The sequence below is a fragment of the Cyrtonyx montezumae genome, unplaced genomic scaffold (genome assembly GCF_038088225.1).
Source record: "Cyrtonyx montezumae isolate F1298 unplaced genomic scaffold, pur_monq_1.0 scaffold_41, whole genome shotgun sequence".
In the NCBI taxonomy this organism is placed as follows: Eukaryota; Metazoa; Chordata; class Aves; order Galliformes; family Odontophoridae; genus Cyrtonyx; species Cyrtonyx montezumae.
Window position 1 is genome coordinate 2704245 of NW_027072047.1, and position 14535 is coordinate 2718779.

General features: G+C 39.9%; 1 protein-coding gene across 4 annotated transcripts in view; it reads right to left on the minus strand.

Moving 5' to 3' along the window:
• ELAVL2 (ELAV like RNA binding protein 2) overlaps positions 1-14535 on the minus strand; it is a 96681-nt gene that overhangs the window by 28671 nt on the left and 53475 nt on the right. For all 4 annotated transcript variants that reach the window (XM_065747084.1, XM_065747085.1, XM_065747083.1 and 1 more), the window contains exon 3: positions 3345-3448. In XM_065747084.1, coding sequence (XP_065603156.1) covers positions 3345-3448 — 104 coding nt within the window. The remainder of the gene's footprint in view (positions 1-3344; positions 3449-14535) is intronic.

The window sequence follows — 14535 nt, forward strand, 5'->3', positions numbered from 1 at the left end:
TTTAGGTGCCAGGTCACTCTTGTAGGGATATCTTTCCCTCACAGCTACTAACATTCGTTGCCAGAGGCTGGCGATTCCATCCATATACCTGCTGATCCCTCTGTCGACAGCTGGGTCACGGGCAATGTTTCCTAGTTGGCGAGCTTCATTACTGTCGAGGGACACGCTGTTGGCCCCATTGTCCCAACACCGAAGCAACCAAGTGACAATACTCTCATCCGGACGCCGAATAAACTCCTTTCTTGAGCCTTGGATCTCAGACATTTTCATGGGTCGACGAAACGTGGTAACTTTGACTTTCTCATCATCCTCATCATCACTATGTCCATGCCTCTCACTTTTCTTTGTTGCCTTTCTTGGTGGTGGTGGTGTTGAGGACCCCCCCTCGCCTGGATCTTCCTCTTCTTTCACCACCTCTTCTTTGCGTTCTAGGCATGAGGACACACGTTTCCATTTCTGGCCTTCCACCGGGGCAACCGACTTTGATACCGGTGCTTCGTTTGGCTGGTCAGATGTGCCTGGGAGGTTTTCCTCTTTGGTCTGAGCCTCAGTTTGGACACTCTCTCTCTCTCTCTCCCGAACAGTATATATGCCTCGGTAAGCATAAGCCAAGCCCCAGATAAGCTGTTCCACCTCAGATCTTTCTGAGCCGCAACACCCATTCCTCAGATACAGGCCTAGCTCCTCAGGATCCTGCAAGTGTTCAGGAGTAAAATCCCATGGCACTGGGGGACCCCATGCTTCTAATTTCTTTCCTAAAACTCTCCACTTTCCCTGCCATTCAGCATTCTCTGTTTCTGGGAAAAGCTTCCTCCACATGGTGTAAAGTGCCATAATAAGGGATACATACAGGAGGACTGATAGCCCAATCGTTAACATAGTCCCTAAGCTGTAATTTTGAAAATTCATAAGGAACTGAGAGGAGAACCTGGACACCCATTCAAATATTGTTTGGTTTGTTAACATGGTATTGTTTGTTACATTAGCCAGGGTGCCCAGGTATTTGGTAGGTGCCTCCATCGCTGCTTTTAGTTTTTCACATAGGGACCAGGCTCCATAGATCAGACTGGCAAGCTTAACCAAGTTCCAGTACGTTTTGAGCATTAAAAGGGAAAAAGCAATGAAATACAATCCCTGTAAGGGCAGTTTTAACAGAAACAGTAAAAACATTTTTTTTTCTTTTACTCAAACAAGCTGGCAGCACCCGAAAAGTTTACAAATATCCCAGAAGAACTGGCAGTATGCCTGGACTTCAAGGTCGTGTTTTGCCATACAGGACCTGCAGTACAGATAAGCTTCCTAACAAAGACAGATTCACTCTAAAAGTATTTCTCTGTCCGGCTAAGGCAGCTAGTTTTGCCCCACGTTGGGCGCCAAAAATGTCACTGGTTTGCGGGACAGTTTGACCCCGTACCGTGACAATTGAGGCAGGGGACCCACGGGCCCACACCCCGAGGAAGGGGAAGGGGGAAAGGGAAAAAGGAGAAGGGAGATGGGCCTAGGAACAAAAAAGCGGCAACAATCTGAGGAGGAAAGCTAATTTACTAAATAAGATATCAGAAAGGAAAATAACACAATATAATACAATATAATTGGAATTGAGGCAAATGGATCAAATAAAATGAGCAAGAGAGAGCGTCCGATAAACCGAAGGCCTTACGCTAACGCTGAAGGCGGATGGCTGCAACAAACACCCACTGCCGAGCTCGGTCCCGAAGGGAAGAGAGTCCTGTGACCGCAGACAGTTTTTATCTTTCCCTCTGGGCGGAAATATGTAAAAATGCAAAGCATTGCAAAGTCCTCTGGGGAATGCAGTTCTTCTTCTCTTCTGAGACAGGAACACCCAGAACTATCAACAATCCACAGAGCTGGAGCATTAACTCTTTAACTCCCAATACACCACATGATGTCATGATGTGGAATATCAATAATACAACAAAAATCACAGAACCATAACACCCAAGTATCAACATCTGTACTTGTTCTTCTTACTAGAAATTCAGTAAACAGAATTAAAAGACTTAGGAGCATGACAGTGCACAGATCCCTTGCTTGCCCCTTTCCAGCCTGAACCTCTCACCATCAACCTTTCTCAGATGGGTGGCAGCGACAATACTGGTTACGTCCTGGGCAAGGCTAGCAGATAAAGAAACTGGCACCTTGTTCCACAGCTAAGGACAGGATGACCCAGAGCCAACCTCAGTCATAGTGCTGAATACTCCAGCTTAAGTTTCAGAAGAGCTAACATGCAGCTCAAAATCACATTCAGCATCCAAATATGAGTCAGTCACCTTTCCCCATATATAATAAACAGTCCAGGAGCACTTGAGCTCTCCTGTGTGACAGCAGATTAAACAACAGCACGATCCTCAATGTTACATGTGCTGCAGTGACACCTTATGCCTTGCCATCAAGAGACTTCTTGCTGATTCAGATCCTCAGTAAATGATTAAAAAGCTCCCCAATTCTAAATAAGCTAAGATTATATCTTTGATTGTGTACATGTAATTCCTTAGACATAAACAATTGGCAAGACTGTAACAAGGAGTGAATTCAAACATTTAGATCAAGGAGGAGTTTAGAAAGCAACAGAGTCTCTCCTAAACCTTGTGACTCAATGGCAGGGTCTCCCTGAGAAGCCTATTTAATCCTATAAACAAACCTTGTCAATCAAGGGTACCTTGCCATCTCAAATCTTGTGATGTCTCATTCACGATTTAAGTTTCATTAAATCACTATTTTATAAATTTTATGAATACGCTGCTGTTTTTTTGCTTACAAGCAAGTCATACAGTTCCATCCATGATACAATTAAAACAAAAACATAAACCCCCAAAAAAACCACCATATAAACACTAGCTACAGAAAAACCCTGTAAAACAAATTATTCATGGATCTTTGTAGCCAAATCAGTTATCTCAGCATTTCATTTTAAGGATATGCAAGAAACTACTAGGCTGCTAGTGCCTTGTTTACTAAGTGAATTATACCCTCCTAGTTGAGAAAGTAAGTAGGAAGCACATAGTGCAGCCTTCAGACAACAGGAAATATTCTATTTCTATAACTCAAAACATTTGGTCTGATTTCTCAATTAGATCACAGTCACATACAAGTGTCAAGAATTTAGCAACTCTCCCTCCCAGCACTTGATTTTTCTGTATTTAATCATAATCTAGCTTTAAATCTAGCTCAACTACAAAGAACCAATAATCTGCTTCATGATGAAGTTCTACACTATTTTATTGTCAATAGAACACTTGAATTTTATTTGGAAGAAAACAAGTCATACATCTTGTAAGTCAAAAGCAAATTAGTTTCTTGACGTCATAGAAAACACTACATACTTTTATTGTTTTAGTTTGAAGTCTCAATCCATTCAGTGTGTTGATAGCCTTTCTGGTATCCTTGGGGTCAACATAGTTCACAAAACCGTAACCCAAGCTCTGTCCTGGTTAAAGAAAGGAAAAAGTGATCATTAGTACTCCTGTGCTGTCTAACATAACTAAATATGTTTAAAAAACCTTAAATGGACACACAACAAAGAACTATACTGAAGAACAGTTATCTGCAACAATCAAGTTTCAAAAGTTCACAACACTTCATTTTTTCCAATAAGGCTAGTATCTTTAACTAGCCTCTTTACACACAGACTGCCCTAAATTCAGTGAAGAAAAGGCTACAGTTAATCTAAGACTTGAAAAAACACATGAAATACGTTCAGTAATTTATGAACTGTTAGAGACAAGTAGTAATGAAGGATCTTCCAAGTTTAACATCAAAAATCCAATATTCATCTTTTTAATTGAGTACAGAAAGCATAATGGTAAAACTCCATCACAGTACTTCAGTGAATTTCAAAGGCACCTCACTATCAGAATTTGACCCAAGAGATCTCCAAAGCTGTTGACTGCAGATGTTAGTCATACTGAATACAGTCTCATGGTAGCAAGGGGTTTTAAAAGACCATTTTGTTCCTACATTCCATCAATTCATACAAATAACTGGACACCAGTTAAATGTGATTAGAACAAAGATGAAATACTATCAGGTTCTTCTAGCATCAGCAGTTTAGATCACAGATCACTCTACAGCACTTTTAACTATTATTGAGCCACAGCCCACTTCAATCAGTGTGCTGTTCTAAGCACTTAAGCACTTGGGAGTTTAGCAGCAGTGATCTCCTGAAAATTTCAGAACTGAGCATGTAACATCCTTAACTAGCTGCCTGCAGTGTACTTTTTTTTAAAACACTTCCACCAGCACACTAGAACAGACAGCTACAAAAATAAAACATAGCAACAGGACAACATCTAGTAAACATTCCTTCATTAGTACATTATTCTTTTTTAATAAAAAGTCCTGCAGTCTTTCAGGATTATTTTAAGAACCTGCAAAAATTAAGTCCAAAAACCCAAGTCAACAAGGCAAAGCCATGGGAAGCAGCCAGTACAGTCCACCCTCAGAACATTAGTTTGAGATCTTACGTGACAATGCACTGACACAGTGGATAAACAGTATTATGTAACACAAGTGGGAAATCCATTTACTGCAGTAAAGATCTAAAAGCATTAATGGTCTATGAAGTTCTTATATGTTACCTAGATAATGCTACCCATACACACAGCAAGAATACCAGATGGGCAGAGGTAAGAAAGGTTTTAGCAAAGAGCCTGCCACTGCTGGTAGTGTTTTGGACAAGTTACTATGGCACCAAAAGTTTAGCACATGTTAAACCTCACTTCCACAGTGCACCCATTTTTCTCCATCTCATTCAAAATAATACAGAAATAAACACAAGAAAAACACAAGAAAAAATGACTAGAAGCAATTGTGAACAGACAAGCATATACAAAGTGCCAAGTTATTAACAAAGAGAACAGCAGTACTCAGCTGGACAATGCCCTGAGCAGTCTGTTCTACAAAGCCTTGCTCTAGACAGGGAGTTGTACTTTATGATTTCCATAAGGGCCTTCAATTTCAGTGGTTCTGTAACAAACAATATGGAATCCACAGAATTATGATCTGTGTTCATTTATGGCTGTACCTAGACAACTAAATTTTCTTAACCTATGCTTTTTTTTTCCATATCAGTTTGACTTACTGTAGAGCAATTTCTACACCTGTCACCTCCATCACTCCCACTGTCTGCAGAAACTCTAGCTGTTTCCAAAAAAAAAAAAAAAAGAAAGAGAAAAAGAAAAGCAACTTCAATTAATGTCTTACTCCCTAAAGCAAAAATGCTGATATTTGGTGTTCTCTTAGTCACGCTCAGTATGATCCCCAATTAAGCCGCAAATTTGTAAGAAAGTTAAATCTAAGACAAAGCTACTTCATGTAAGATGCTCCTAACACATTATTTCTAGAATACATTAGATGGACAGAGGAATTTCCACACAAGGTTAATTTGCCTTTTAAATAAAAACAGACCACTGCAAACAAAGACCATACTATAAGACATGGCAAATTTGCTGATGATACCACACTGAGTGGTGCAGCTGTCAAGGAAGGGATATCATCCAGAGGGACCTGGACAGGATTGAAAAGCAGGCATATGAGAACCTAATAACAGTCAACAGGACTAAGTGAAAGCAATCATAGACGTATCCAGACTAGGAGATGAACTTTCTGACTAAACAGCATCATGCATTTTCTTGAAGCACAGGTATACACAACATTTAGAAGAGCTGATGGCTGGGTTACTGAACCCTCAAAATCTACTACAAGCCATTTCATTTCACTTTGCTATAGTTAATTACTTACATAAAAGTTTTCTCATGAGCTTGGAGAAGAACAGACTGTGATTTTCCCCGATTACTACACAAGTTATTAATAATGAAATTTTAAGAAAGAAATACTAGATGACAAAGAAAAAATAAGCCCTGGTGCTGTTTAAATACTATCAATAAAGATGTTCATGCCTGAAGTACTGAACTGCAGGAAACATTTAATGCATCCTGAGGTACACCTCAGTTCAAGGTTAAGAGACATTAGCTAGTGTAATGCGTCTCAGAATTTGCTTTAGGTAAGAAAATTGGGAGAATATTGTCAAGGAAGACAGTAGAGCAGTATCTCTCTGCCCACACCTTCCTGCCAAGTTTCATTTTAAGTCCACTATCACTGTATATACAGCTCATTTCCACTTGAAGTGGAAACCTGACATCACTTTTTTCTTGCACTGCCTCCCTACAGGCTTGCACTTATGTATGTGCACCCTTCCAACTTTCTATCAATTTAGAGAATATATTCTGAATGTAAGATGAGGCAGAGTTTATTTAGCTTCAAATGAAGTGTTTCCACTGTAAGCCTGGTGCTTCCTTCTTGTCAGTGTTTACCTACTGGTCAGCAGTTTTAGGTCTGGTTGTGGTCATCTCTCCAAGGCAACAATATCTCCCAAGATCATCTACAGACAATTTTCTCTCAGAAGTTTGACTCAAACCATTTGTACTGCTTCATCTAAATGTGCTGTTTCTTGTTTCAAAACAGTAATTTTAAGTACAGTTGAGCAAAGGAAAACTGAAAGAAATACAAAATTATTTGTCTCCATCAAGCCTAGTTCCTGTCTCCAAAAAACCTGCATTAGTTTACTTTTATGTTAAGAGTTGTATGAACAGCTAAACCAGGACAATCCATCCACAGCAGGACAGCAATGAAGACACTTTTTAGAGCCTCTCCTAGGAACTAGACTGCTGATATTAAGAAAAAATACACTAGTAAATTTTTTTTTTTTTGAAACAGCTACAGTACCCACAGGTAATGTGTCCTCTTCTAAAGCTTTATTAGAATGGTCACAATAGCTAAATTTCCTCTTGCTGTATTTCCATAGAAGTACAAAAAGCACAAGAGCCTCCAGATCAGACAATTTCCTTGAAGCTGAAGAGATTTTTCTAAAATAAAAAAATAAAAACCTACAGTGACTACGGTACCTAGAAAACTGACACAAGCAAATGCAATAGAAGAAAACTTCCCTACAGAGCTATCTGCATAGCTCCTTCCCTCTGCAGTGGGCAAAATATGACAGTATTTTATAACACAAGATGGTAGAAAAAAAAAATAAATGTTTCTCTTACATTTTTAACCCAAGATCTACCACCTAGTTCCAGGAAGAACATACTTCTGAACCCTACAGGCAACACAGAACCAAGAAATACTATTTCAGACAAATGCCAAAAGCAGCATCTTCAACAGCTCTTTGCTGCTGAACAGGATGTGCAGTAAGAGGGTGCTTAGCCATCTAAGTATGCGGTCCTGTTGACAAAAGTTTGCCTGAAAGTTCCCAAGTGTCATTTACAATCTGTTACATCTTAAGAGAAAGGCTTGAAACATTGACAAGCATGAGCTTTGATTTAATAGATGCTAAGTGAACCATTTTTAAAGCTACTTCTGAAATGCAGTTATGGCTGTATCATTCAAAAGTCCTCAAGAGGTCAATATACAAAGTGAACTCAAGTGCTGCATTTTTAGTAGTTAGCACTGTGTTAACATTCACATAAAAGGACATATACTGTTTGCTGCACGAGGATGTGCTTAAAGAGCAGCTGATTAGCTTGGTAGTTAGATTTCATGACTGACTAAAACATCCTGGTAAATTATAAGGCCATCGGAATTTGTTTTTTTGCTTTATTTTGCGAAACAATCACAAGTTTCCCTCCAGAAACTTTCACCAGCACCAAGCCTGCTTATCTTTTAGTCTTGAATTCCCCTGTTGTTTCCTTAACCCGTTTCCTCCTATTTATTTAACACAGCTTCAGACTAAAATGATGTTCTTATTTATATCCCAGATAAAATCCAGAACCAATGTTGTTGAACCACTTTTGCTTCTTTGCATCAGCAAATACAGTATTTTTCCAGCACTACTCTATTAGCTTAACTCGTAGCTTAACCAGACGACTAACACGCTGAAAACAGCAGCTTTGGTACTAAAAAAAAAGTTTCCACTGCTATACTTCTTATTGGAGTCAAACACTTCTATTACTTTGTCGTGTTCTCCCTGCTCTCAGGAGCCAAGAGACTTCTAGCACAAACGCAGAAAGATGCCTTTGAAAACTTGGCACACCCACCACACGAGGGAGTCCTTGGCTGCTTTGTTTCAAAGCTACCGAGCAGCTAACGCAAGTGCCGAACAAGCCACCTCTCCCAGCCTATCTGCGATAGAGCATCAAGCTCATCCTGCTCCTTCTCTGGAAGTTTTAAACACACATTAGTAGGGTATGCAAGACCAAGTAAAATAGGTAACCGAAAATTTCAGGCAATCTCTTTTTCCACTAAAATAATAATCTGAGTTTAAAATGATTATCTGAGTTTAAAGTGTTCAATATCAAACACTGCAAGCACCTGAACTGCAGAAGTGTTATCAGTGTAAGGCTGAACTTAATGAGTTCTCTGAAAGACACTAGTTTAAGGTGGAAGTTTAACAATAAAAACCTCTCCTCTAATTCACTTAACAAGTAAACTAACATATGAAGTGTCCCCACCAGTTAACTGATATCTCAGAACAAAGAACTTACAAGTATAATTCAATTTCAGGTGAAGGTAACTGAAGCATCTTTCTAAATTAAACCAAAGTAGAATACTTAAGTTTGATTAATAATGCATTTGCAAAATGAAGAAATGCTAAAGCCCAGCTTGAAATTAGACTGGCTACTGCTGTAAAGGAGAACAGGAAACCCTTTTACAAATATATTAACAGCAGGAGAAAAACTAAGGAAAATTTCCCTCCTTTACTCAACGAGACAGGCAGTGTAACCACAAATGATAAGGAAAAGGCTGAGGTTCTCAATGCCTTCTTCACATCTGCCTTTAATAGACAGAGCAGTTGTCCACAGGGTACTTGCCCTGACCTGGAAGTCCGGGACGGGGCGCATAATGCACCCCCTGTGATCCAAGCAGAGACGGTCAGAGATCTACTCCTCCATCTGAACTGCCACAAGTCCATGGGGCCAGATGGGATCCACCCAAGGGTGCTGAGGGAGCTAGCAGAGGTGATTGCCGAGCCACTTTCTGCCATCTATCAGCATTCCTGGTTATCTGGAGAGGTCCCACAAGATTGGAGGCTTGCCGATGTGACTCCTATCTACAAGAAAGGCCGTAAGGAAGACCCGGGGAACTACAGGCCTGTCAGCCTGACCTCGGTATCAGGGAAAGTTATGGAACAGATGATCTTGAGGGAAATCACACGACACGTGCATGGCAATAAAGGGATCAGACCCAGCCAGCACGGGTTCACCAGGGGCAGGTCATGCTTGTCCGACCTCATCTCCTTCTATGACTGGGTGACCAGACAGGTAGATGAGGGAAAGGCTGTTGATGTAGTCTACCTGGACTTCATCAAGGCCTTTAACACGGTCTCCCACAGTATTCTCCTAAGGAAACTGGCAGCCCGTGGTGTGGACAGGTTCACTCTTCTCTGGGTGGAGAACTGGCTGGAGGGCCGTGCCCAGAGGGTAGTGGTGAATGGAGTTAAGTCCAGCTGGCGTCCTGTTACGAGTGGTGTCCCCCAAGGGTCAGTTTTGGGGCCCATCTTGTTTAATATCTTGATTGATGACCTAGATGAGGGAATTGAGTGTACCCTCAGTAAGTTTGCAGATGACACCAAGTTGGGAGGATGTGTCAAACTGCCTGAGGGTAGGGAGGCCCTTCAGAGGGATCTGGATAGGCTGAACAGCTGGGCTGAGCTCAATGGGATGAGGTTCAATAAGACCAAGTGCCGGGTCCTGCACTTTGGCCACAATAACCCCATGCAATGCTATAGGCTTGGGGCAGAATGGCTTGAAGAATGTAGAGAGGAAAAGGACCTGGGGGTGTTGGTTGATGCTCGGCTTAACATGAGCTGGCAGTGTGCCCAGGTGGCCAAGAAGGCCAACAGCATCCTGGCCTGTATTAGAAATAGTGTAGCCAGCAGGAGCAGGGAGGTGATCATCCCCCTGTACTCAGCTCTGGTGCGGCTGCACCTCGAGCACTGTGTTCAGTTTTGGGCCCCTCACTACAAGAAGGACATTGAGGCCCTGGAGCGTGTTCAGAGAAGGGCAACAAAACTGGTGAGGGGTCTGGAGCACAAGTCTTATGAGGAGCGGCTGAGGGAGCTGGGATTGTTTAGTCTGGAGAAGAGGAGGCTCAGAGGAGACCTTACTGCACTCTACCACTTCCTGAAGGGGGGTTGTGGTGAGGAGGGGGTGGGCCTCTTCTCCCTGATAAATAACGACAGGACGAGAGGGAATGGCCACAAGTTGCACCGGGGAAGATTTAGATTAGACCTGAGGAAACATTTTTTCTCTGAAAGAGTGGTCAGGCACTGGAATGGCCTGCCTAGGGAGGTGGTTGAGGCACCATCCCTAGCGCTGTTCAAGAAGCGTTTAGATGAGGTGCTAAGGGATTTGATTTAGTAGTTGGGTAGAGATAGTGATAGGAGGATGGTTGGACTAGATGATCTTATAGGTCCTTTCCAACGTTATGAACTTATGAACTTATGGAAATCCACTAAGTTTGGAAAACTTATAATAAAAAAAAATCTTATAATACAAAAGTTCAAAGAACAAAATCATACTCAAGAAAGTTAAGAGATTCAAGTAATAGCAAATACCTTCATGCATTTTCTTTCCATACAGAATAAAAAAATCAAAGTAAGGCAGGCTTAAAAAAAAAACAACTAGGATTTCAGTATGATTATTTTCTAGAAATCTCATCACTGTTCCGACTTTGGCTCAAAAAATTCCATTGTGAAATACAGGAATATGACCATTAAGAACAGAAGTATCACAAAATACTGAATAACATTTCATATTTATTATTTTCATCAGTATTTTACAGGATAGAATGTTTCTGAAACTAAATAAAGCCTAAGAGCTGAAATTATCAACAAAAAATATCTAAGAATTCTGACTGGGTACTTTTTTTTTTTTTTTGAACAAAAGCTGAACTTCAGCAATGTACGTTATACCTTCAGCACTTTACTCCTTCAAGCACCAAATTATCTACTTGAAATCAAGGACTGCTTATTTTTGTAGTATTATTTTCCTGTCAACACTCACATAAATGTCAATACTCATTTATGCCAGACACTTAACTAAGAATAACTTAGTTGAAATTCAGGTTTCTTCCTCTGTGTTCAAAGCTAAGCAGTACAGATTCATTGAAGTACTGTTTGAACAAGCCAATATCCTTTCTTTTTAAACAGTAAAAAGTCAAGTTCACAGCAGGTTTACCCCGGACATCATGAAAGGCAGTAGGAAGCCTGAAGCTGTAAACACTGGTTAGAAGAAACACCAAGGACATTAAAAGCCTATATCTAAAGGCTCTCATTTCAATTCACCCCTTGGACCTGCATCATTTTTTAGGCATCTTCCAAAACCTCAAAGCAGTGGAGATGCTGTGTTACCTGACTGACACACCAAAGCACAAGCAGTGCTGTCTTTCATGCAGTGCCACATGAAGATCAACCTAAAAACTTAAATTAATCACAGCCAACAATGAAGCCAAGCCGAAGAGGCCACAGGAAAGATCAGTGAGCAGCACATACAGTTGCAAGTCCAACTTCACGAGTATGGTGAGTTTGACGAAGAGTTTCAGGCACAGAAACATGAAATTTGTACAACTGAGTTGTCTTGATTTGCAGCTGAAAAAAAAAATAGAATATTCCACAATGCACTAGGCTAATCCTTCTGATTAACAAGACCACAGAGCACTGTGTCACAACAGCAGCACCAGCTGCTACCTACCAGCTCCATTTCAAAGTAAATTAGTTCAGAAACCAGTACTGTCAAAGGAGCACAGTTTAAGCCATTGATATTACTGTTGTTATCACAACACTGAATGAGGCTAGGAAACACACACCTGGTGATGATGCAAGTCACTCAGCCATAATACTGCATCAAAAATTGTACTTCTCTAATAAGTACTAGGAGTTAAGTACTGAATACCAACACTACTGTCTTCTCACTGTTCTCCTTCAGTAGAAACCACAGTTCAGGTTTCACAGACCTTTCAAGTTAGTATTGAAGTTTGAAAGTATTAAAGAACACAAGAACATCCCATATCATTATAAAGGGACACAATTTGCAAGACCCAAAACTTCCATGAGTTTCTTGTACATTACTGCAATCTCTGATAAGAGTGGGTTTCAATTTGCTTACAAAGAAGTGAAAGGAATTGTATCCTGCATTTATCCCAATCATAAAAAGCATCTGCTGAATTGAACACTGATGAAGGTGACATTATGATTTACTATATATACTAAGTTTTAAACATTAAGTTCCTATGCTACACATCGAGGTCCACCCTAATGGAGTTAGGACATACAAGTTAACATTAACCACCTAACCACTTAAAAAAATAGTTTGTTCCAACAACTATTTTTTTGTTTCGAATAGTAAGAGCTGACCAAGCAGCCAACTTAACTGAATCCCTGGAAAAGACTTTGCAGGTTACATCAAGCATTTTTGTTACTTTATTTATAGAAGTGATTCACACTAGATGCATCTTATCTCATTTTCTAGGCAATACAGGCTGGCATATTATGCCACAAACATAAGGTCAATACACATACATTATTAGTAGCTTAAACATGATACTTCAAAAGACGATGAGAAAAACAGACGTCAACAATTAGATTTCTTCAGAGAAAAACGCAAATTTTATGAGCTCATGAGAACCCTACACACTCTTTGAAGAAAAAGAAGTTTTTTACGTTCATTCTAAGTGGCAGCTAATACTTTACCTTGCATTTCCTCATTTGCTGCTGAATCAATCTGTCTTGAAGGAGCAGAGACTCTTTACTCCTATAGAACTTTCCGCTTTTTTTTTCTTTTAATCTTTTAATGTTAATTATGTGCAGTTCGGTAAAGAGTTACCTGCTGCACTTAAAAATGCAAAAGAACTTAAAATAAATAGCTATTAAAAAACAAGCTACAAGAACTCACTTAAACTGCTTTGTTGAGACCACGGTCTCTGTACAACTTCGAACAATGTGCTAGTTAAACAACAGCTGCTCTAAAAACAGTGTCTCCTACTTTATGATGTTGGCTCATGCTGCCAGTGGTGGATGTTGGTGGTTCAACTCTGCTGGCATACCTCTCCACATCCTGCTACATTTTACTGCTGTGCAGCTGATGGCAGCAGAGGGGCGCTCTGACATAACAGCAACTGACATGGAAGTGCAGATGAAATAAATGTGTGGAAATGAATTTCTTCATATGGAATTAATTGTACCCACTGATGACCACTTATGTCTGCTGAACATTTATTAAGACCAACCAGTGGATGTGAGCACAGCAATGAGGTGGGTAATGTGTTTCAGCAGTGACAACAGTGAGTCACCTCCAGCAGTGCAGATTCTTTGATGAGCAAGAACCTGCATGCCATGCTCATAACCGGTGAAAATGCATAGCTAGTGGTAGTGACTATGCTGAAAAGTAGCTTTTGGCAGATGAGAAATTGTTCTATCAAACAGCATTATTGTACTTGTTATATCTGTTGTAGTTGCCATGGAAATAAATAGGAGGCATTACTTTTGGATTAACTTACAAATATCCACATTAGCCAAAGGGATACTTCAATTAACAGTGACCCCTAAATATCAGGATGCAATAACCCACTCCAGATAGATTCTTTGATTATCAAGCTAAGTGAAACTGAAGCTTCAGTTGTCAGATGGTGCTCTTATTGATGGGACTCCCTACATGAAGGCTTCATACTGTAATATCACACTTCAATTTCTCCACTTTCAGAAAAATGGTAAGTATACTGGTTGCAAGGTGGTTTAACTTGTTTAGAACACTCTACATACTTAATTAATAGGAAAACACTGACATTTCACAGCAGCAAAGAAGAGTGACCCAGCATATCTAGTTGTGCCTGTGAACTGCATGCCTGAACACAATCAGCAGCAAACTTTTTCATGTCAGCTTTCTCCTTCATAAGCATAACCTCTAAATGAAGAGGATATAGAGCACAATTCATAGCATTGTTGCATAGAGACAGATCAGCATTCTTGTTTCCTTAACTGGTTAATAATTCATTGTTGTGAAAAGCTTTATCGTGTCTGGCACTACTCATCCATTTATACAGTACAAGATTTCTTAGTATTCCTATATTAGAGTTGTCTTACTGTTTTGGCAAACAGATCTTGGTTCCAACTTCAGATTTCCAACTGTCCAATTTCACTTACCAAGTGAATATACCATACAATACTGATGTGGACCAACCTGCATTAGACAGCTGAAGGCAGATTTAGCATTTTGCTCCTTTATGAATTTCCACCTGCAGTTCAGTTCATATGAAAATGTATTTAGATTTCTATACTCACAAACTTCAATTTAAGGTATTCATCAAGTACTGAGTATTCGTGGCAGCTCATTTATAACTATTTAAATACAAGAATTGAAGTAATTCTGAAATCCATAAGACTTCTCCTAATAATTTCTGATCTGAATTGAAAAAACAAGTGTAAAATTCTAAACAGTTTGAGTAAAACCTGAAGATGAACGAGAACAGGTCTCAAAGCAGTGTTCTCAAGCATCCACTAACACACGATAATCTTACTAC